This window comes from Macrobrachium nipponense, chromosome 21, assembly GCF_015104395.2.
Source record: "Macrobrachium nipponense isolate FS-2020 chromosome 21, ASM1510439v2, whole genome shotgun sequence".
Taxonomy (NCBI): Eukaryota; Metazoa; Arthropoda; class Malacostraca; order Decapoda; family Palaemonidae; genus Macrobrachium; species Macrobrachium nipponense.
Window position 1 is genome coordinate 69,911,455 of NC_087212.1, and position 25,058 is coordinate 69,936,512.

The 25,058-nt window shown below is 36.1% G+C and overlaps 2 protein-coding genes and 1 pseudogene across 3 annotated transcripts; 2 read left to right on the top strand and 1 right to left on the bottom strand.

Annotated features, from left to right (window-relative positions):
- Nucleotides 1-1,938: 1,938 nt before the first annotated feature.
- Nucleotides 1,939-3,266, bottom strand: LOC135197523 (piggyBac transposable element-derived protein 4-like; annotated as a pseudogene).
- A 1,933-nt stretch (nucleotides 3,267-5,199) lies between these two features.
- Nucleotides 5,200-13,618, top strand: LOC135198147 (stromal cell-derived factor 2-like). The gene is made up of 5 exons (XM_064225631.1): nucleotides 5,200-5,378; nucleotides 8,902-8,963; nucleotides 11,370-11,503; nucleotides 11,883-12,104; nucleotides 13,050-13,618. The coding sequence occupies exons 1-5, from the start codon at nucleotides 5,330-5,332 to the stop codon at nucleotides 13,222-13,224; spliced, it is 642 nt and encodes a 213-aa protein (XP_064081701.1). The 5' UTR covers nucleotides 5,200-5,329; the 3' UTR covers nucleotides 13,225-13,618.
- Nucleotides 13,619-15,896: 2,278 nt separating this feature from the next.
- On the top strand, nucleotides 15,897-24,940 carry LOC135198148 (uncharacterized). Of its 2 annotated transcripts, none has more exons than XM_064225633.1 (4): nucleotides 15,897-16,282; nucleotides 22,459-22,640; nucleotides 22,885-22,983; nucleotides 23,229-24,940. In XM_064225633.1, exons 2-4 carry the CDS (start codon nucleotides 22,502-22,504, stop codon nucleotides 23,570-23,572), a joined length of 582 nt encoding a protein of 193 aa, XP_064081703.1. In that variant the 5' UTR covers nucleotides 15,897-16,282; nucleotides 22,459-22,501; the 3' UTR covers nucleotides 23,573-24,940. The 2 variants fall into 2 exon arrangements, with proteins under 2 accessions (XP_064081703.1, XP_064081704.1); XM_064225634.1 differs by lacking the exon at nucleotides 15,897-16,282 and adding an exon at nucleotides 17,913-17,999.
- The last annotated feature ends 118 nt before the right edge of the window (nucleotides 24,941-25,058 follow it).

The window sequence follows — 25,058 nt, forward strand, 5'->3', positions numbered from 1 at the left end:
GGCGACTAAGAGGACAGCTGCTGCCTTCCAGTCTTACTTTTGAGTAAAAGGCTAGGCCCACCGCCAATAACTGGTTGATGGCAGCAAGGGCATGCAGTCGTAAAGAAACCCCTTTGCCTAACAATAAAGCATGCCTGATGATGTCTTTGATAGGAGGCAGTGGAGAAGGCGCATCAGGCAACCGACCGCTTAATGTAGGGATAACGGTGGAAAAGAAAAACAAGAAGATATGAAGCACGTTTTGCGTCATTGTCTGGACACATTCTTCATTATAATCATATTTCTGACAGTAAAAGTGGGTCAGGACATGATATCTAAGACGTGCGTATATCTTCCTGCTCGTTACAGGTTTATCGTCTTTATCACGAATAGCCTTCCCCCTCCTCGAATGTCCGGATCACATTAAATCATAGCGCTGTGGGATATCGTCCCACCTGTGATAGTTTTCTTGAATAACAGACTTGTCTCCTCTTCGGCAGGAATATATTTTAGATAAAAGTTCCTGCCGACTAATACATCCGGGTCAGTTGGAAAATTTGGGAAAATCAGCGGTTTCAGGAAGCAATCATAATCACGTGAATGTGACCGTCCCTATACGACACTATCTTACCTGTAATCTACCTTCTTCTATCTCAGTTTATTTTTTTTTTTTCTCTTTTTGCTGTTCAGTTTCATTCTAATTATTTTCATCTCCACGTTGTAACTAGAGATGGTAATTAATTTTAACTCTTAAAGAAGTCCACTGTTCCACTGATCAAATAAATACGTTACATTGTATTTTTATCTATAAAAACTACTTATTTCTAGAGCAAAATACTTTGAAAAGAAGTTGGAATGGCTGGGTAGAAAAATAAAGACCCAGAAAATAAATGCAATTATACAATGATCTTAAAGTAGAACTTAAAAAAAAAACCCACAGTTCCAATAAGAAGTAATAGTTAGAAGAGTTGGAAAGCAAAGTGGGTGCAGCTAGGGGCCCATGGGATGTTTGCAAACAACCCTGTAATGGTTACAGTGCACCGCGTGTCGGCACTATTCCCCTGTGGCAGCAAAATGACTTGAAATAACTTTTATATTAGATGTAACATGAGTAAAATGAACATATGAGTTTGGGGAATTTAAGAAAAGTAACTTCAGTTTTTATTTTAACCCTTACACCCCGGATTTATAATTGTTCGCCTAATTGAAGTACGTACATAAAATACTACTGCCATAGCCAATTCTTGATGTTTGTGTTTGATCTCAATTTTAGACATGTAGAACTCCTCTGAAGTATATGATGTTATATATCAATAGAAAGCTATTGCTTTGAATATTCTGATACATTATAAGAAATTATCCTAAATGCAAAGAATCTGATGAAAGAAAAATGATAAAACTGAGGGAGATTTAAAAAAAAAACATTTATTTTTCAAAATTTACTTTGAATGACCATAAAATGGCTTTTAGAGTTAATTCTCAGTAGTGTTATGGGTATTAAATTGTAAGGCAAATAGCGTCCTTTTATTTGATGGCTAGTGTTTCATTTTATTGTGAAAAACAGCAAAGCATTCAGGGCAAATTCCTCCATCACATTTTGGGCAAAAATAGCCTGAGCGGACCCTTTTAGGGTGACCTGCTATACAGTTCCTCTTCTTCCCCACTGGGAGCTTTACAATCTTATGCCCATCATCTGCAGATAATGCTACATGGGAGGGACTCCCCACTGGATCAGGTGAGAGTGAAGCTGCCTGGATTTGTTCCAGTGTACGTCTTTTCCTGATAATTTTTACTGGTTCGTAGTTCTGGACAAGCGACTCGACTAAGGAGACCATGAACTTATATCTATCCAAGGGATGGCTTCTTGATGTATTAGCAACATACAGTAAATAGCTGTTGAGGACAGCAGTCCCAATCAGTGAAAAGGCTGCCTTGTTAGTCCATTTCAGTGTCTTGCGTTCAGCTAGGTATGATAAAGCTTGTGTCTTTCAAGTCTACACCACCCATGACATGATTGTAGTCATCAACAATTTGTGGAACAATTTTGTCAGGTTTGCCTGTTCTTTTTACAATTTTATAGCCTCCTTTTGAGGAAGTAGATAGAAGAACAGGTGTTTTCTTGCCATCCTTGTAAGCTACACATAACAAAGGACCCTTTCTACGCTCTGAAACCTCTTTGTTTTTAAGTTTTTTCTTTACAGCATCCATAGGCAGTCCTTTACGGTTAGTGCGAACTGTTCCAGTTGCTGTTGTACCATTCTGCCAAAGATCTTCAAATAGCTTAGGTGAAGAAAAGTAATTGTCAGACCTAGGTGATGACCACGATGAATAAATTTGCTTTCTCAAGAAGCCTCATAACAAGGTCATATGTGGCCCCACCATTATCACTTACTTGCCATACCAGCTGTTCCCCTATATACTTCAAACCATAAGTATAACCACTTCTTGCCTCGCATAAACACCAAACCTTTATTCCAAACCTAGCATGATGCTTGTTTGGCATATACTGTCGCAAATGAGGGGTCTTACCTCTAAAACCAATAATGCTTTCATCAATGGATATTTTTCTCTCAGGATAGTAATGACTTTTGAAAGTCCTCTGGAAGTGATCAATAACTGGTTGTATTTTGTACAATTTATATGCTGGTGATCTGGTGGTGGGATTTTTGAATTGTCTGCAAAATGCAGAAACTTGAGTAATAGTTCAAAACCTTTCTCTATGTAGTGTTTAGAGAACCATGGTGTTGCCTGCTTGGATTTGTACGATCCCAGTAAGACCTCAGAGTTGGTTTCTTGATAAGCCCCATATTCAAAATAACCCCCAAAAAGCCAATATTTCATTCACAAAATGTTTGACCTTGTTGATCCATAAGTTGACTATAGACCTTTTCTTTTGCTGTAGATACTCAGTATGGGACTGTATCCATTGGACTAGCGTACAAATTAGTTTCATCAACAATTTTCTGAACAAAACTATCTGTAATAAAGAGCTTCAGATATTCTATTGGTAGTGCATCAGGTTGTGGGGGATGGATTGGTCCACAATGGCCTGTGTATCTTACAGTAGGCGGTCCAGCTTCATTAGCTAATACCTGCACCCAGTCTCCCTCCTCAACTGCTATCACTATGGGATTCACATCATCACTTTCATCTACTGATTCATCGTCAGTCTCACCTGTATCGTCAGTATCAATATCTTCCTCACTGGTGTCACAGCCATCATAATTGCTATCATCATCAGTTTCTGATTGGAGTAAAACTCCCGCCAAAATTATCATCCAATCCATAATAATCAATTGTTATCATCTGCGAAAGAGCATTTATGATATATATATTATTCTCATAATCTATATATTAATATTATATGTATATATATATATATTATAATTTTTATTATATTATTTTTATTATTATAGATATTATATATATATAGATATATATATATATACTATATATATATATATACACTATATAACAGACAACACCAAAGATCGACAGAGAACACTGCTATTTACAATCATAAAGACGAGCACAAAATAAAACAAATAAAAACATAATTACAACAAAGTTTTACTCATATATTTATGTGTTTTCATTCATTACTCTGATTGTTCATTTGTTGTTCATGCATGAAATGCGTTTCCAAATTTTTCAAGTGAAACTACCTATCCTATCCTGTAATATATATTATTCCCTAAAACAGGGAAGAAATGAAAATATTCCCTAAAATAGTATAGAATTAAAATAAAAATATTCTTCTAAATATGCTTCAGAAACTAAAAACAAAAAAAAAAAAGAAAAAAAAAAGGTATGAAGTAATGTTTACGTTGAAGACCTGTAGCGTACTCACGTGTGTTTACGTCCAGCTGTCAAAACGAGTTTGCGGAGATCGTAAGAGACATGGAAAAAGTTTTTGTGGCTTTGCTTTTGTGGTAGTTTTCCAGCATTATACTTTGGCATGTAATTGTATAAACTATTACTGAATCACGAGAAACGCACACATTACAAAACTTACATAGACAACACAAACAAGACAGGAACACAGTAACACAAACGTTTTGGCAAAGAGATCGTCTTTGTAAACAACACTTTTGAATGAATTCCAGTTGTTCTTGGCTTTGCCATGCATTTTTCTTTCACTACAAAACACACAAAACATTCCTAAATCACAAGAAGCCATTATATCCGTAAATTTTGGCGTCTAAGTCCGAAAAATTAAAATTAAGTAAAAATAATGTCGCTAAAGAGTACGACCATGGCACTTCACAGCAAAAACACAGCCAAAAAGCAACCGCATTCAAGATCAAAACAAAGCTAATCCTGTGATTGGTTGCTACTTCCATGACGTAAAATAAGATAGCCAATGGCAAGGAAGCATTGTAGTGACGTTTTAAGGCCACCAGAAATGCTAGTGGGGCTGTGAGAGCGGGGAATTTGAACAGAACTTTAGAGAGCCATGATCGTGGCATACGGGTCTACTGGTAAAGCCATGATCATGGCCTCACGGGTTATAAGGGTTAAAGATGAGGGGCAAGCTATAGTGATTGAGGAAAGGTAAAAAGGAGAAAAATGATTGGACGCAATATTAAAACAGATCAAGGGTCGTGGGAAAGCATAAAACACCATAAAATGTAAAATTTAAAGAAAACATTGTGAACTGGTCATGAAAATGCATGTTTCACTAGTACGTTGGCGTCCCTTTATATATATATTATTTAGGATCATTGCATACATCTTTCCTTTTTGATAGGTTTGGATATCTAATGGAAATTATTTTAGAATTAAAGGAAAATTAATATTATCATATCTAAAGACCTGGATTTTTAAACAACAACAAAATTAAATGAAGAATGCCATCCACCCCCTATTAGTAGTTATTTCCGCCATTGAAAGGTGGTATAGCTGACATGTTGAATCGACGGATACGGGAGACGCTCCTTTTACAATTACTAAAGCTTAAAACAGGTTGCGTTTTGTGCAATTGTATGTTACTTAAATACCCTTGGGGGTCTGATTATAGATAAATCAAGTCGAAATTGAATTAAATGAATTTCAGACCAGTATATTAACAAAATCACATATTTATTCACTCTTTTAAGGCCTATAAATGCACATTTTTATAGCCTATAACAGGAAGTAAAGACACAGTAGCAAAATGAACGGAACGTACTGTTTCGGTGAAGTTGAAACGAAACCCGCTGCGGTTGGCCAATGACAGAAGCTGACGTGTGTTTACGTTTATACGTCACGTTGGTCTTAGTTACGAAGACGGCGGAAGACTATTGTTATGAGTTAGACAGTCCGGTTTATCTTAAAAGGTGTGAGCTTGATATAACTTGACGCCGAAAAAATGAAACTACAGTTAATAATTGTTTTCTTTTCTGCGGCGTGCGTTTATGGTGAGTTGTTGGTCATATCTTTGGATTGTCACGGCTATGTTATACCTAGGTAGCTAATCATAGGCCCAGAATAGTCTAGCTACCTAGTATTGCAGTAGGTAGGTAGTAACCTTGCGCTAGTTAAAATCAAGGTAATATACTACCTAGGCTACTACTATATGACTTACATAACTATACAGGTACGTGAGCCATGTATTTTCCGGCGGGGTATCCCTCGTAAGGGATAATGCCGCCAGTGCACCGCAATCGGTCCAACGTAGGCATTTAAGGTTCTTTGCAGCCTTCCTTCTGCCACTAGCTGCAACTACCTAGGTATTTTCATTCCTTTTACTTTACCTCCGTTCATATTCTCGTTCTTTCATCTTACTGTCCACCCTCTCTTAACAATTGCTAGTGCAACGGGAAGTATTTCCTCCTGTAATCTGGTAAAACTAAGATACCTACTATACCTAGGCTAGCTACCTAGGCTAGTAGGTAGCCTACTTTTACACCTTTCAAATCTTTTACTACTGGATATTTCCGTTTCAGCGCTGAATGGCCTAAGTTGCCCCAGTGTTTGGCATAATCCCAAAAATCTAGGCTATATACCCTAGTACTAGGTAGTACCTAGTATTAAATCTAGGTATATATTATATATAAACCAATTGGGTATCATAGTATAGGCTATGTGATGCTTTTGTTATTAGCTAGGTACCTAGGCTATTACTAATCAGGGATGCCTTCTTGGTTCTGTGATCTCTCCAGTTCTACCTACTAGGCTTCTACCTACCTATGATATCCAATAATTATGGGGGTGCTGGATGGGCATTCTTTCTTCTGGCTTTAGGCATTCCTTGGGATGGAGTTCTCTCACCTCCTATGGAAGCTTCAAAAGTTTCTTGCTTAAAAATACCAAAGTTTTCTTAGTTGAATATTTTGATATACATAAGCATTCGACTCTTCTGTTTTAGATAAATATTGTTATATAAAGGGGCCCCCATACTCAAGTAGCTTTGATCACACACACTCTCTCAAGAGGAACTCCAGGATGACAGTTTTTTGTTTGTTTTTTCTCTGATGGATTTCCTCCAGAACATCCCAGAGAAAGTAAGTGGAACTGGCCTTTGGCTATGTTAGCTTACTCAGATTGGTGGTCTTCTGTTACCCTTGCTCAGTGTTGTGCATTGGGGAGGCGCACCTTAAGATAAATCAGTGCTAATTCCAGGTTCAGACCAATCCTTGGTTTAGAATGAGTCATTCTTTGCACATTTGATTTGGTAGAGTCACTACTTCTCCAAGGGGGGAGAACTAGTTCCTTTCCCTCTAGCCAAGCACATTTTGTATTTTCTCCCATTTCCCTATCATTATGAAATCCAGTCTTCTGGCGAGGGTTCCTGGTTCCTAAGCGGTCACTCCACAAACAGTTGCAGGCACACTACACTGAGGTGCAAAGCTTTATTCCCTTAATTGTTCACTTTACTAATTATTATTTTAACTTTACTTTATGTTTGCTTTATGTTCCTTCAAAATGTTAATTTTAATTCATCTCTATTATCCCTTTTTTGCAACCAAATTAACCCCTAGAAATTACAGTTATTTCTAAATTTGATACAATCCAATATTTCTACTTTACTTTTACCCCAACTCCCTTTCATTTCTTCTTCTTTATAAGTGAGGCAGAGCTGTGCTACTTTGTTTTGACATCCATCGCTTTCCAAGTTAAGAACATTCTTAATTTTGAGGGATATCCTTATATATTCTCCCAGTTTTCTGTTAGGGGATATCAGTGTCCCTAAATTTATATCCTGATATAATTTTTGTAGCAATTTACACGTGAATAAATGTTCGGTGGTGTCCTCCTCCTCTCTCCAAATTTTATAGACCTCTTCCTTGAATTTGCCCTGAAAGTTAGCCTTTAAGTTCAACATATTCAGTCTGGCTTTCATTATGATACACGCATCCTTTGTTTCCAGTTCCCTTATGTACTTGTTTTCCTTGAAGTCATCTATTGAATCTCGGCTTCTTCATTTCCTTTCTCTTTTTTCTCAAAGTCTCTTGGATATCTTGATTAATCCTTATCTTAATTTCCTTTTTCAGTGCTGCTTTGGGATATTCTCTTAGTCCATTAATTTCTATATCATATTTGGTGCATATGTTCACCACGCTTTTTGTCCAACATTGCCCATGTGGGGCTCTTAACTGATCTTCAACTATTTCTTTTATTAATCATTTCTCCTCCAAATTTATTATGTTGTGGAAAAGCATTATCTTCACATATTAAGCACACATAATAGAATAATTGGATTTTGGTGTCTGACCTTCAGATCCCCTTTTCGTCTTTCTACTTAGGGCTCTGGGACCCTTTTCCCATTTTCCTTTGGTGGTTGCTACCCGAGCTCCGTCTTTGGCCAAAAAGTATCTGGCTCACAGCTCATGGTTGGACCTAGGGAGGAGAAGTAGTCATAAGTTTTGCTGGTCATTTGTTCTCCACATGGTTAGATAATGTGAGGATAGGTTAAAAGTAGAGCCATATTACTCATTCTTGTGATGATGATGATGATAAACTGTTTACCATCCCTTTAGATTTGCCATACTTTAGACTGAAGGGTTCCTCTGGATGTTTTTGGTCATTTACATTGGATGTGAAGAAGCAAACTAGTGCATGGCCCTTTACCCTCCTCTCTCCAGTTGTCAGGCTACATAGAAGGTTACAGGAGTCAGCCTTCCCCTGCTTATGCAAATGAGTAGGAATTTGACAATATACTGGGTGATGATGGATTGTCCTATAATGTATGAGGCATGGCAGATTCACTTCATATGATCATGTTATTTGCAAAAAAGTGCCAGTCACCTGTGTGAAACAAAGACTCCCTCTCAAGAAGCAAGGCTCATAAATACTGCTGCATATTATAAAAGTAACTTGCATTTTTTTCTAGATATGCAAATCTGAAGTATTTTCTATCTTAATCCTACCTGTAACCAGCAGGGATTGCCACCATGGCTGAAGGAAAAAATGGAGACTGTAACAAGTGCATATACCTTAGCTACATTGTTAACAAGTTTCAATAACTGAATCAGCTGTCACAGGATACATTCAGTATAAATTCTTCAAATTTGTATACCGTACATAGGAAAAATGCAAATTACCTTAAAAGTTTGCTAAATTATATGTTTTTTTTTCAAATAAAAGTTTTTTAGATTTTATTGGTATTGCACTTTTGTACTTGCAGTACAGTATCTTAAGGTAATGAATGATCAACATAATTTGATTTAGATACATTTCAAGAATGCAAATCTAGGGCTAGGGTTTACATTGTTCATTATGGTTTATAATTGAATCAGTGTCCTTAAGGAATAGTTAAGGCTTGCTGATTTGATGTGGTGCCTGATGGAAAGGAGCGAAAGATTTGTAGTATTCCTTATTTAATGGTATATAAGAATATTTTCTCCCAATTTTTTTGTGCTTTACACTTCCAGGTTTCAGAATTTTACTTCATTATGATATTTATCATCCTGAAATTACAGTTGATTTTTTCTTTTTCAGGACGTGGCACACAGCAAGTAACTTGTGGTTCAGTTGTCAAGCTTTTTAATTCTTACTATAAGGTATGGTTATATTTTTATGTACTATACGATAAGAGATTTACTTGTGATGAAATGATTTGCAAATATCTTTCACCAAAATATTTTCTTTAAATTGGAGTATATTTTGATGAATCTTCAAAATCTTGTTTTCCTTCACATATGAACACCTGATCACAACTAATTTAGACCAGCTAAGTTGAAAGATAACAGCACTGCATTACAACCCATTGTGGTGGCACAGTATCTTAGGCAACTATTCTTCCTCAAATCATGATTTTCATAATAATATGATATTAAGTACCGTATATTTCGGCGTATAAGTCGACCCTTTAGCCCCAAAAAATCATGCCAAAATTAGGGGGTCGACTTATCTAACGGTAACAAAAAGTGAATCTTTATTATTTTGGCATATTGGTACAGAAATCAGGCTTTACAGTTGGCTAATAAGAATGACAGCCTTGTTGAGGTAACTATGTATGTAAATACTAGTATTAAAAACATTTCACACTGTAATACGACAATAATAATACATTAGAACATCCATTACCTTAAATAAAATGAAAAAAATCAAAGTAACTTGAAGAAATCACAATCGTACAGCAAGTGTAAACATTGCGTAGTCATTTGTAGTACCGTAGTTGAGAAGGATGCGTTCACTCTGACAGTTTTGTATTTACCGGGGTATTGTTCAAAAACATTTATGGTATGACATCTTTATTTATCACATAAAAAAAAATAAAAAAAATTGTATTTAATGGTAAATATGTATTTAAAATCCTTCAAAATTACTTGAGTCATCGTCACTTGAATTAAAAAATTCATCAAGCATTAACTTGAGTGGCAGTTTGTACATACATATATACGTAGGCTGTTATGCAGCGTTAGTTAGCGCTTTGTTTGTTTACATTACACTCGAGTAACGTATCTTTCGTTTCGTCATTTCTAATCATATTTGCAGGTATACATCTTTTATATGTTACACGGATTTGTTAATATACCGAGTATATTACCTGTATTTCATATGGTAAGTAGAGCAACATATGTACCGTAATAACATTCAGGTTATTTTATATGATACGTTTTACCCTGCTGCTTATATTGAGCGTATGGTTGGCCTCACATTTTATAGGTCGACTAATATACCCAATATTAGTTAAAATCATAAAAATTTACTCAGAATAGGGGGGTCGACTTATCTTCCGGTCAACTTATACGCCGAAATATACGGTAATCATCTTATGTCTCATCCTGTTCATTTAGTGTTGCTGTTTGTTGTATATATATTTTGTGGCATTCACTCATTTATGTTCTAAGTGCAATCACCTATCATGAATGCTCATCCAAGTTTAATTGTTTGCCATGTAGACTCAAGTTACAAACTGATTGTATGTTACATAGTATATTTTATGCATTATGCAGTTCTTAGTGCTTGAGTAATACTTGGCAAACAAGTGGGAGATGGAATACCCAAAACCCTTTATTGTCTTTTCTCCTTCCTAAACTTTGTTGTTTGTCTGCCTTGTAACAGTCATGTTTGCCAAATAAACAGATTTGTGTTTGCTAGACTGTTATTTTGGAGCTTAAGCCCAGATCTTATTCCCACATATTTAGAAGCATGTGGTTAGTGAGACCAGGAGGTGGTCTTTTCTCTAACAATAAATAACTTTTATCAGTATTCTGGACTCGACCTGGAATTAGCTGGATATCCTTAATGATGTGAGTGATACTTTGAGAAAGGCTCTAGTTTCTTCAACACTGGCAGCCTCCCCATGAGTTGTTCTGTTCAGCAGAAAATCATATAAAGAATTAAGTGAATTTACTTCACAAGCATTCTTACATCTTTAATAACCAAATCCCCGTGCATATCTGCTCCCTGTCTTGAGACACTTCTTACAAACCACCGCCTTCCTCAATTATTCAGTCATGTGTTATGATTTTTCTTTTAGCACTCTTAATGTCATAAAATGTAGTAGACTACTTGCTAAACATTAGTACTTTTTGCATGGGTTCCATTTCATTTATATGCTTTAGCAATTTCACCTTTTTTAGAGGTGATCAACATTGAGAGATCCCAATTCTGAACCCAGTAACTGGGAGAAAGGTCAACTTAGCCTAAAGACATGAAGAGCTTCATAGTGCTGTAGAGAGCTCATTTGGAATGTTCCAGGGATTTTCTGGAGTGTTGTACTAGTTGGGTGCATGTTCCAATACAATTTTCCTTCTGAAATATCAAATTCTGTAATGTTCAATTCTTTGATTGTAAGGCCTTCAATGCTGTTCTATACCTCGCAAGTTGTTAATCTGCCACTTCTTGGGATGCTAAGTACAGGCCAATAAATAAAAAGAAATAACCACTGTGTTATCCCACCGTAAAAAAATATTTGCATTTTTTAAAATATATTTTTAAACATTTTTGTTCCTCAACAGGTGAGGCTACATTCTCATGATGTCAAGTACGGATCTGGATCAGGCCAGCAATCTGTCACAGGTACTCCACAGCAAGAAGATCATAATTCAAATTGGCTGATCAAAGGAACAGCAAAACTGCATTGCAAAAGAGGGTAAGTATTGCAAGTTTACTTTCAAGGTTTAACTATCAAGTCAATCCTGTCTAGTGGCCATATCCCACATTTACTATGTTGAGACCAAGAATCTCTAGATTGAGCTGACTGTTGATTATTTTATTCCCATGACCACCAAATAGGAAGTGTTCTCCTGGTTTCACTCAGGATATGTTTAACCACTTCTTTGAAATAGATGAACCTACCTCTTACCAAATTCTTCATTGGTACCTTTTTTCCTTTAACCATAGGCCTGACAAAAACTTGTCGTTTCCTATCCCATAGTCCTTTATATGGAGCATGGTATTGTGAAGCATCACTGTATGCTTTGCATCTTTCTTCAAATACTATACTGTAAATGAACTTTGTTTATTCACAGAGAACCCATTGCTTGCGGCCAGACCATACGAATGGAACATTTACCAACTAAGAAGAATCTACATTCCCACCACTTTTCGTCACCTCTCTCAGACCTGCAGGAGATATCAGCCTTTGGAGAGGAAGGTGAAGGTGACACTGGAGACGAGTGGGTCGTCATTTGTGATGGGGAAGCGTGGGGTCGTCAGCAAACTGTAATGCTCAGGCATTCTGATACTGATGTGTAAGTATGCTCAAGGAAGAAAAAGAAATTAAAATACAAATTCCAGTTGTGGAGTAGAAGTTATGAATAAAAAGTAAGAGATTAAATGTTTAAACTTCTTTGCACTTTGCAAGACTGCAAAAGATTGATTTTTTAATGATAGTATGTTGCTATTTAAGTTACATTTTGTGAAAGAAACAAAAGAAAAAACTAATTTATTCTCATACATTAACAAACGATAACTGTTCCCAGTGGAATACCAACCATTGCCTATTACACAGGAATATTCCTTAGTGCAAGCTGAAATTGGTTATTGAAACTTGGTAACTGGTGGTGGGTGTGTGTGATGAGGGGAAACCCCACCCCCCTCAGTAGCTGCTGTTGAGCAATAACCAGTTAGAATGAACTGTCACAAAAACACCGAACAAAATAACCCATCACAAAAAGTTTAGTGGAACACTGAATTAGCTGAAAAGTGCTAGAAAGTAAAAATATTAATTTCAATAAAATATAAATACTAACTGGAAATTATATACAATGCAGTTAACCCAAGAGGGGAAGAAGTTGTAAGCTGGCACCCAACATTAACACAATTATAAAAAGTAAATAAACTTTACTGGTAAAACAAAATAAAAAAAAAAAACACCTAAGGCATGGAAAAGGATAACAGCCGAAATGATGAATGAAAAACAGATTAAAGGGAATGTGAAAAAGCTTAAAAATGGCATTCGGAGGTGTTAAGAACAGGTATTTTCAAGTCAAGTATCTTGTGATAGAAATTTGTATTTTTGGCAATAAAAGGTATTCATTGTTTGATGTGAAATGTTCATGTAGCTATCATTATTTTGAAATATCAAAATATAGGTCAAAATCCTCAAAATTTGTTATGTAAGGCATTTTGTTTTATATGACTGCATAAATCTTTAAAGGAAGTGTTTGGAAAATTTGCTCTTGCTTTATTTTCAGATACCTAGGAGTGACTGGTCAGCAATATGGACGCCCAATCCATGGACAGAATGAAGTTGTCGGATTGTCACGACCAGGTGTGCAGGCCAAGTGGCAGACAATGGAAGGTGTTTTTATCAATCCATCATCGTTTTCAGAAGACAGCAGAGTATTTCATGATCCCACGGAGCTATGAGACACTTTATAGTTGCACAAGCAGGAAAAACTGCAATAATATATTTATTAATAATTCAAAAGCAGAATTATTGTATGTGAATAGTCATTACACAGTTGATAATAACTGGTGTCAGCTCGTAAATACCTACGTTACTCATTTTTATATTCTAAAGTTGTAAATTTTCTTATTTAAAATATCAATTTATCAGTATTTTCAAGGGATGAAGACTTCTGTGTTGTGTGTATTTATTAGATATCCAGTAAAAGTAATACAAAGTAGCAATAAACACTTTTATAGTTACCAGAAAATATCTGTAGGACAACCAAAATGATGATTATATAAAAGGATAAAATAGTAATATGAATAAAAATTAATTTGGGATCCACTCCTATTAAACAGTTTTGTCAGGTATAGCTTGTATGCCATATTGGTATTAATGTGTGGGTCTTGAGTGTAATCCCATTACAGTGTTTATTGTGATTAAGTATATATTTTGTCTTAATTTTTACGCATTGATAATAGTCAGACTCAATATTTAGCACAAAATCATCCCATATTACAGTACAACTGGGCATTGGACATCTTGTTGACCTGCATTTATTTGTAGGCCAGCAATAAATTGTGACGTTCCTGTAACTTCGTGATTAAAAGACAATTAAAAATTAGTGTTTTTTTTTTTAAATCTGTTTCACAGAAAAGTGTTTTCATTCAAGCCTTGGATGTTTTAAATATTGGCTACTCATAATCTTCCCTTAATGTTGATTTTTTATTTTTAATATAGAACTCTCAATGTGAAAGCTTCTTTATACACAAAAGAGACTGCCTTCTTTTTTGTATTGAAAGCATTGCCAACATGGACTGTGAATCAAGCTGTCATCATTCTTTGAATAATTTTTGTCATTCTCCATTTCAAAAATCTTTAATTGCAGTTCATTGCTGTATAAAGTTCCTGTATCATTATGTTATTCCCATTAATTATGTAAAGCCAATGGAAGTTACTCGTGAGGCAAGCAGATCTACTGTTCATAAGTGAATTTTCAATAAATAGTGGGGTACTACAGGGAAACATAATGTCACTTTAACGCTCGGCCGTCTCATGGCCTTTATAATGAAAAAACTGGTGGGCGGTGGAAGAGAAGGTTAAGCCTGTTGAAGCAACTTTAAACTAACAAATTGGAATATACAAATGTTAAAAAAACCACAAGATTTACAAAGCATGCCTGATAGAATGCTACATATCTCGCAGTAGTAATGAGGACGGTAAAGAGAACATTGGGTAAAGAGACGAAATAACATCAAATGGAAAAAGGTTTAAAGAATACAAATCTCAAATATTTTGGAAACGGTATCCAATACAGGATCTCTTAGACTGGAAGTCAAGGAAGACAGGAAAGGGTCCATCAATCAATTGGTAGACTGAAAAAGATTTGGACATCAAATGCACGAGACACTGGAAATAGAAGCATGTTTATGATTATGCATGTCTAGTATGATTTGTATTGCTTAATGGGTGTAAATCAACATGAATAACTTGACGAAAAAGATCGGGGATCACATGGCAGGATAAAGAAATATACCATAAAAGAAATCAATGAAGTTACGCATGTAGAGTGAGAACAATGAAAGGGACATGTCCTTTGCATGAAGAATTCAATATCTTTCCATCAGCTGGGCACCAAAAGAACTGGAAGACCAAGAACTTCTTTCATGATGATAAGACTTAAGTTTTTCCTTATATTTCCTTAGTGGGATTAGGCATGGACTGAGAAATCTTGATGCACATAAGTTCTGTGCACTTATAGGGGTGAACTACCATGTCTAAACCATTTGTGTCTGTGAAATCGTCTTATTTTGCACCCAGTGGACTACACATCTTTCTGCCATTTACATCATGGGTTTGTTCCATATGACTGGGTTTCATCTGAATAACACTATACATAATACATATTCGCCTTCCATTTTAAGTACAAGAACACTTTACTTAATTCAATCCTATACAGGTACTTATGATTTCTTTTCTATACAGCTACTTATGGTCTCTTGACTTGAGAAAACTCTACATATTTTTTACCTACAAAAACCTCCCAACCCCGTTGTAAATATCAATTGAAAATGCCAGAGGGAACTGACTCCCGTCCTTTTCCGAAATATGGGGTCACTTGCTCTTAGAGTATTTTTGAGACCTCACTATTAGGCCTAGATATTTAATTTATTTAAATAAATGGATGACAATATGCCCGCAAACTGTGGAGAGCGTAAATACTAAAATAGCAGAAATATTTTGAGAAAATGTGCACTACACAATGACTTTTGTATGTTTCGTGCATGGAAACCTCAGACCATGTAGTCGCAAGTGATTATGTTACCATGTTGACAATTACTATTATTGTATTTTTTTTATTTCATGTCCAGATTGCTTAAGTTCTTTTAGACAACTTCATTCGCAGCAAGTAAAGAAACTACGACAAGCGCCAAACCTTTAAAGGTTAACATAGGCTTTTTAAATACCCCAACCTGTCTTGGGCTAAGCTAGAATATTTCCTAAGATTAAAACTTAGGATGGCTGGTTTCACACGTCTTTATAAATTAAAATCTTGCTCATTCATCACGACTACAAATGCATATATGCTCAACATGCTTATCAATATAAACAGCTTGCGTAAAAATTTTCCAGTCAGACTATAGTCAACAGTGTTCGAATGTTCTTATTTAATTGCTGGTGAATAGAGAAGTAATATGGCTGTAGTGTCTCCCTCAATGGTCTGGCACTTCGAATCTCAGCTGGATTTCTGTTCATTCTGCGACTTTCTAGTTTACTTTCCCACTGATGGTACGTGTCGGTCTTGACTGACTAACAACTTGACAAGTTAACCTTTGGGCTTTGAGGAGGAAGTCTTAGCTACACCTGTGCTAGGCGAGGAACAAGTGGCAACAAAAATCGACTCTGATAGTACTATGCTTTGGTGGCTTAATCCAGGCATCCAGATTATCTAGTTCGCATGGAAATACAGTACCTTCCCATCAGATTTGGGTGAAGAATCTAGTGACAACGTTTCAATCAGCCATTAGGCCTAAGGTATGACTTAATTTAGTGGGAGATGGGCATTAAGAAAAGGAAACGTATTCCTTCCACTCCATGGTCAGTGATTAGGACCACAGATATATATATATGATTAGGACAATGCCGTAGCACTGCTACTAATTTAGGTTACGTTTGCATCTATCCTTATAACTATAGCATGTATAATACTGTAGATCAAGGTTCTTCTCTCGTCTGGTGATGTTTACCACCAATCGCCCATGCTCCTTTTCCTATTGGCAATAGTTTCAGGGTTTGACCCGGCATGAACTTATTTCCGTTGGACTTTTACTGTTTCGATTTGAATCTGGGATCAACCACCCTCACTTAAAAGCAATGTGTAGGTAGGCCCCATAAAGACTGGAAATTAAGTGACAGCAGTCAGGAAGATAGGGGCTGCATACAGAGAGGAAAATGCCATATACGAAATCTGTTATAATTTTACAGGGTAAGTATATATATATATATATATATATATATATATATATATATATATTATATATATATATATATATATATGATAGCACTTAATTCTTTAGACTTGAAATGAATATTATGATCAGACATGCGAGTGCAGCATATAGGCTATTTGAACGAAAAACAAATTGTATAAGTTAGGTGAAAGAGCATTTGAACATTGCGCTCCAAGACTATACAACAAAATACCGCCTGAAATAAAGATCATACAAGAAAACGGCAAATTTAAAAAAGAAATAAAGACCCATTCTGCAGGAGCTAATATACTGACGAGAAAACACTAAGATAATCATAAAATATAGGAAACAACTTATTTTGAAAACATGAAAGGGTCCGCCATAGAGAAAATCATCCAAGTGGAGGGCTGTACTACATAAAACCAAATAAAGTGGAGAAAGGAGAAGAGAGAGAGAGAAAAAACAGTAGTACGAATCCTGCCGATGAAGATGCCAATAAAGCAGCAATAGCTGCAACCGAGGTCTATCACTATGACCCGACTAAAGGTATGTATTATTAACAGTTTATTCATTGTCCCCATCATCTGCTCAAATAAAAACTACCTGACGGAAGAAAGAAATCTTGATGAATATTTCACGATCCATTTCATATATGAAGAGAGTGCAGTTCATTAGCACTCGGTACAATCAAGTGCGAATATTCAAACTTTAGCTACGGACATATACATGAGATGCCATAAAGTTGGTTATGGCAATTAACTTTGGCACCATTCAGTTGAAAAAGGGTGGCGTTTCAGACATGGTTTTCTCTCCGTTTCTGTGATCCAACTTCTATGATCGTTCGCCATCGTCTGCACCGATAAATAAGAGATGACAATGAAAAAAGTTTTTTTTTTTTTTTTTTTTTTTTTGTATAGCAGCGGTCACAGAATATTTCAGACAAAGCAGTAATACATCATGTTCTGATATTTCCAACCGTGATCAATGCAATACCCCTACTAGCAATGTAGAATTTTGTTAGCAAAATTGATTTCCTGTTATTCTCTCTCTCTCTCTCTCTCTCTCTCTCTCTCTCTCTCTCTCTCTCTCTCTCTCTCTCTCTCTCTTGCTTATTTTGGCGGACGTGATTCATACGTCCTTCCTTTTGAAGGGATCGAGTCATGCTCGAAGTCCCTACATTCAGTTCAGTTCCAGATTACAGTAGCAGTAGCACACGGTGTTCTCCCACCGTCAGCCTACAGCCAGGGCTAGTCTTCTTCCTTGTTAGACAGTCTGCATGCGTAAGTTCGCTTCACCCTTCTGAGTTCTAGATTCGTCGTTAGTTAATTTCCTTTATAGTTGACGCTACCCCATCTGCTGTTTCTTTTTCTTTCCTCCTGTTTTATTGCGGTACCTTACAAACACTGTCCTCAAATCTTGAATTATTTGTCAAAACTCCTTATTTTTAAAAAAATATTTGTCTGTGGCCTAGTTGATCTACTTCTAACATATGTTTGCTTTTCTCCTAGTTGCTCTAGTTTTCTTTTTCACTTTATTATTATTATTATTATTATTATTATTATTATTATTATTATTATTATTATTATTATTATTATTATTATTATTATTATTGTTATTATTATTTTGCTCTATCACAGTCCTCCAATTCGACTGAATGGTATTTATAGTGTGGGGGTTCCGGGTTGCATCCTGCCTCCTTAGGAGTCCATTACTTTTCTTACTATGTGCGCCGTTTCTAGGACCACACTCTTCTGCATGAGTCCTGGAGCTACTTCAGTCTCTAGTTTTTCTAGATTCCTTTTTAGGGATCTTGGGGTCGTGCCTAGTGTTTCTATGGTTATGGGTACAATTTCCACTGGCATATCCCATATCCTTCTTATTTCTATTTTCAGATCTTGATACTTATCCAGATACTAATCCATTTTTCCCTCTCTTTCTCTTCAACTTTGGTGTCCCATGGTATTGCGACATCAATGAGTGATACTTTCTTCTTGATTTTGTCAATCAACGTCACGTTTGGTCTATTTGCATGTATCACCCCATCTGTTCTGATACCATATTCCCAGAGGATCTTTGCCTGATCGTTTTCTATCACTCCTTCCGGTTGGTGCTTGTACCACTTATTACTGCAAGGTAGCTGATGTTTCTTGCACAGGCTCCAGTGGAGGGCTTTTGCCACTGAATCATGCCTCTTTTAGTACTGGTTCTGTGCAAGTGCCGGACATTCGCTTGCCATGTGGTTTATGGTTTCATTTTTCGTATTGCACTTCCTACATATGGGAGAGATGTTATTTCCGTCTATCGTTCTTTGAACATATCTGGTTCTTAGGGCCTGATCTTGTGCCGCTGTTATCATTCCTTCAGTTTCCTTCTTGAGCTCTCCCCTCTGCAGCCATTGCCATGTGTCATCGCTGGCTAGTTCTTTAGTCTGTCTCATGTATTGTCCGTGCATTGGTTTGTTGTGCCAGTCCTCTGTTCTGTTTGTTATTCTCCTGTCTCTGTATATTTCTGGGTCTTCGTCTACTTTTATCAGTCCTTCTTCCCATGCACTCTTTAGCCACTCGTCTTCACTGGTTTTCAGATATTGCCCCAGCGCTCTGTTCTCGATGTTGACGCAGTCTTCTATACTTAGTAGTCCTCTCCCTCCTTCCTTTCGTGTTATGTATAGTCTGTCCGTATTTGCTCTTGGGTGTAGTGCTTTGTGTATTGCCATATGTTTCCTAGTTTTTTTATCTTTGCTGCCGAATTCTGCCTTCGTTCATTCCACTATTCCTGCGCTGTATCTGATTACTGGCACTGCCCATGTGTTTATGGCTTTTATCATATTTCCGGCGTTGAGTTTTGACTTGAGTATCGCCTTGAGTCTCTGCATATATTCTTTCCTGATCGTGTTCTTCATCTCTTGGTGTTTTATATCCCCTCCTTCCATTATTCCCAGGTATTTGTATCCAGTCTCATCTATGTGTTTGATGTTGCTCCCATCTGGTAGTTTTATCCCTACAGTCTTTGTTACTTTGCCCTTTGGTATTTTGACTAAACGGCACATTTTTCTATCTCAAACTCCATCCTGATGTCGCCAGATACAATCCTAACAGTCTGGATTAGGGTATCGATTTCCTTGATGCTCTTACCATACAGCTTGATGTCGTCCATGAACATCAGATGGTTAATTCTGTTGCCTCTTTTCTTGAGTTGGTACCCGGCATCCATCCTTTGCAGTACATTTTTCATGGGAATCATGGCTACTACGAAGAGTAGTGGGGACAGTGAGTCGCCCTGGAAGATCCCTCTCCTGATATTAACCTCTGCTAGTCTTATTCCAGAGCTTGTAAGTATTGTATTCCAGTTGCGCGCATTGTACATTTGAGGAAGCTGATGGTGTTTTCCTCTGCTCCATATATTTTCAGGCATTCTATTAGCCATATTGTGGTATCATGTCGAAATCTTTCTTATAGTCAATCCATGCCATGCTTAGGTTGGTTCTCATTCTCCTACTGTTCTTCATTACCATTTGTTGTTATTATTATTATTATTATTATTATTATTATTATTATTATTATTAATTATTATTATTTTTATTATTGTTATTCTTATTATTATTATTATTATTATTATTTATTATTATTATTATTATTGTTTTATTATTGTTATTATTATTATTATTATTATTATTATTATTATTATTGAGAATGGACAGACTGTTCATTCAGACCAAGCCGAATAGACCATTGACTTGAAAAGCGATCGTCACCAGAACAGAATGTCCATTTGTGAAAAGAGACGAAAACGGGAGGAGATAAAAAAAAGATATAGATAGATTTTAAAAATTATATAGTCATCATTATCAAGCTAGAAGACCGAAAAGATATCTGTTAAGTCACCCATCTTGCGCGGGTTCAAATCTCACTGATGGAAGTTGGTGTGTCTTCATTTGTCATTCATTTTGTATTGAAGGTTTCGTCGACTTGTCCAAAAAGTGTGGGGAAATCGAGGTGTTACAGTGCATTGTGTTCATTTCCACACACATTATATATATATATATATATATATATATATATATATATATATATATATATATATATATATAAATCGAAAGTAAAGGTCAAATGCTTCATAAAGGATGTGATTCGATGTCGATGTCAGATTTTCCTCTTGCAACAACACAGACTACACACACACATTATATATAGTATATATATATATATAATATAAATATATATATTATATATACTATATTATGTAGTCTGTGTGTGCAAGAGGAAAATCTGACATCGACATCGAATCACATCCTTTATGAAGCATTTGACCTTTACTTTCGATTATTTTCCCCCGGAAGCGGATTCAAAACTGCATAAAACAGTATATTTTCACCGTTATATTGATAATGAGTTACAAAGCTAATATGGCGAGTTGATTAATGCATTTGACATTTACAAGTCAGTGTAGGAAAAAATATTTGTATAATTCAAATATTTTTGAGTGGAAAGAACGTTTTATTAGGGGAAGACGCGTTATGTATAGCATTTGTCGCCATCAAGCAGAGAACGGCATCATTTTAGTCTAGCTCCAGCCGGTAAAAGTAAATCAATAGATAAATAAATAAAAGATGACCTGAGACGCTATTCAACATTCAAAAGATAAACGAGGGGAAAATCAAAGGAATGCTTACATCACTATAGGCTCAAGTTGGGGGGTGAACAATGGGGTGGGTGGCGATGCGAAGCAAGCCTGTTTAGCTGGGGGATGTGGAGGGTGCTGTGAGCCCCCAGAAATTTGTTCAAATTTGAGCTTTTTTTAGGGGCACTGTAACCTCTACAGGGCATGTAAACTAAATAATTTGGGTGGTTAAACATTAAACATCTTAAAGCAATTATGTGTCATAAGTATGGATACCGTGAAATATTTAGTGGACACGCTTACCCTAGCACATATAGAATTTGTGAATAGTAACTTCTCAGTTTTAGGTTAATAACACATATTTCATCAGTGAAACATTGGACTAAATTCAGTTGATCCAATGGAAGTAGATTCTTTCAGTACAGTAGATAAATTTAAGTTCATTGAATCATGCCGGATCAAATTCTAATGTGATGAAACCGTCAGGGGAACAAGCACGGCTGTGGGTTATTGATTTTCAGTATAAATATATATACATATAGTATGTAAAATCATGAGCATAATTTTCTTATACATGAAACAAAGCACCTTAAATCCCTTGGCACTTTTCTGCCCTATCTGTTCAAGAAAATATGATTTCGTCCCTTCCCAGATATACGGTAATGCTAATAATAATGATGATAATTATGATAATAATTAATAATGATAATAATAATAATTTTCATAATCAAGATAAAGTACTTACAGATACTAATACATATAGGCTACAGCCTACAGGATATACATATAAAGAAGGTGCTATATTTACCTTATATTGAGATGCGTAGCTTCTGCATGCAAAGCTTGGTGATTACTCATACAGTGCACTATAGACATTCACAGAAATTAAAAGTATATAACAAAATTCAATTTTCCTTGCTCCGTGTTCGTAGGAGCGTGATATTTAAGTGTAATATTTATTTATGGGGGGGGGGGGAGCAGAGTATACTCAAACTTTTGGGGGGCGGAGGCACATCGCCATGAGTTACGCCCCTGGCTAGGCCTAGACAGTATACTGATTGTTCCAAAGTACAAACGATAATTTGTAATAAAACAAACTTGCCTTTGTTTATATTCATCAAGGCTTACCAGGAGAGTGCTTGGGAGGAACCAGAAGTTCTGCAGAATGACACGTACCGGCGACTTTTCTTCAGGGAAGAAGAATGACATATACTTCATATGCTACAAGAATCATATGCTGCTATTCGGTGGAATTCTGTGGTTGTCTCTCTTTCTTATAGCCAGTGCACAAAGAAGTGAACAAGGTCAGTCTATCGTCTTCCATTATTTTTATAATGTTTAACTATTTACCAGTTTACCTGATTGAGTGAGTTCTCTGTGGTATTTTACGATAGCTCTTCTGTATTGCACATGATATGTCATTGGAAAATAACGAACGCTTACCACGTGTGATAATCAAAAACTGAAATGTTCTACCAATGGTAATATTATTAAATATAAGAGAACCGTTTCCTATGGTACTAATTTGAAGAAGCTCTTTCTCTACAGAGATGGCTACTTCTGAAGGCTCCGCCACAAGTAGCTACCAAGCCGTGCAAGGAGACGATGTTCAAAATTATGGGACTACCATTAGTACCTATCACCAAGGTCAGTCTATCGTCTTCCATTAATTCTATAATGTTTAACTATTTATCAGTTTACCTGATTGAGTGAGGTCTCTGTGGTATTTTACGGTGACTCTCTCTGTATTGCAAATTATATGTCATTGGAAAATAACGAACGTTTACCACATGTGATAATCAAAAACTGAAATGTACTTCCAATGATATTGTTATTAAATATAAGACGACCGTTTCCTATGGTACTAATTTGAAGAAGCTCTTTCTCTTCAGAGATGGCTACTTCTCCTGAAGGCTCCGCCACAAATAGCTACCAAGCCGTGCAAGGAGACGATGTTCAAAATTATGGGACTACCATTAGTACCTATCACCAACAGAATGAATATGCGACGAACACAGTTTCCAAAGGGTCCACTACAGACAGTTATCAAGATGACGAGGGGCCTCGTGGTTGCATCTGCAGTCGGCGTGGACCTCAAGAACAGAGGCATATGGAAATGGACAGTTTCATTAAAAGCTTGGAAATGTGGATTATGTTCGGTCTCGCAATGCAATGCATAGTTCTTGTGTGCGTGTCGCTTGCTTTGGGCGCTGCCCTTCACGAAGCGAGAAAATAAGTCACAATAGCAATTGTTGTTGTATGAACACTGAGTTTTCTCTGAAGTTAGCTATTGGAACCATCCAACGAAAATTCATGGTGACATCGATTAATACACCAAGTTCCATGGAACCTGCGAGCGATCTTAACCACGGACTCTTTGAATGTGTCCTTAACGTAGATCCTTAACGTAGATGAATAGAGAAGCCATCTAAACCAAGCTTTATAGTGTTGTATTTATTGGTTTTACTTGGGTTAAAAAAATGCTATTATGATACAGGCTGAGGCTGACGTCATTAATTCCATCTCAGGGCTATTGGGAAGATGTGATTTTTTCCCCAACTTATATGCTTTTAATCGTATGAGGACTATTTGCATGGTGCATAATTCCATATAGATTCATGCGTATAGCGCGTCTTCGAAAGAATAAGTTATGAAAATTGTTAGAAAAAATGTACCTATGTGGAATTATGAAAGATTTTTTCCAGTTCGTCTCTTATTTGTGTTTTCTCAATTTTACTTTTATTTCTAAAATCATCATATTTTTATGTGCTGTTGATTATTGTATAGATGTATTCTATAGATTACTATTTTTATCAATGTGATTTTCCAGTCATTATCAGTATTGGTGCTATGTATATATAGATTAATGTTAACTTGTTGCAAACTGAGTTTTTAACAAACTCCTGGAAGGTAGAAAGAGCTATTCGAGGTTCCACACGGAGTAGAAAGTAAGAGAATGCGACAGAGATGAATAAAGCTGTAGCAGCTGAATACAGAGAAAAACTCTGGAATCCTATTTATCATCTGTGATAGAGAAACACGACTTCCTGCTCTTACCGAGCTTTGGATAATCCTTGGAGGAATTCTAAAATAGATATGAAATATGTATGCAAGCATTATTTACATACATTCGCACACATACACACACTGCTATATACTGTCTGAGATTTCACTGAGTGATTATCAGAAATCTTCAGGCAATATCATGGGAATGCCAATTATGGAAATGGCCAGTTGATGTTTTGGCATCAGTTCTTAGAAAAGACACGTCATTAGCCATGGATTTAATTATTCACGGAAACATATTCTAACTCTGTTTTTTTTCTCGGTAACGTAAAGTTTTTAATGAAAAGTTGTTTATTTCCTATTCTTACAGTAAGAAAGGTCATCTCAATAACATTTAAGTAGTGTGATTGGTTGCTTTCAGGTGATGCAATCACAGCTGATTTGTCCAATATTATGGTATATGATTTCGATTATTATATTTAGCATAAAGATTTGAAAATATTTGAATAATAATTATATTACGGATACAAGAATGATATTTTAAATATAAATTTTATTCAAATGACGCGAAATAAGAGCAAATATTTATTATTTAAAAGAACTTGTCCTTTTCGACAAAGTATAAACTTGAGTTTTCTGATTGGTCGATGAAGACAGATGATGACGTAACTGGAGAAGCAGCCAATCATCATTTGAGTAGCATTAAGGCGCCCTGT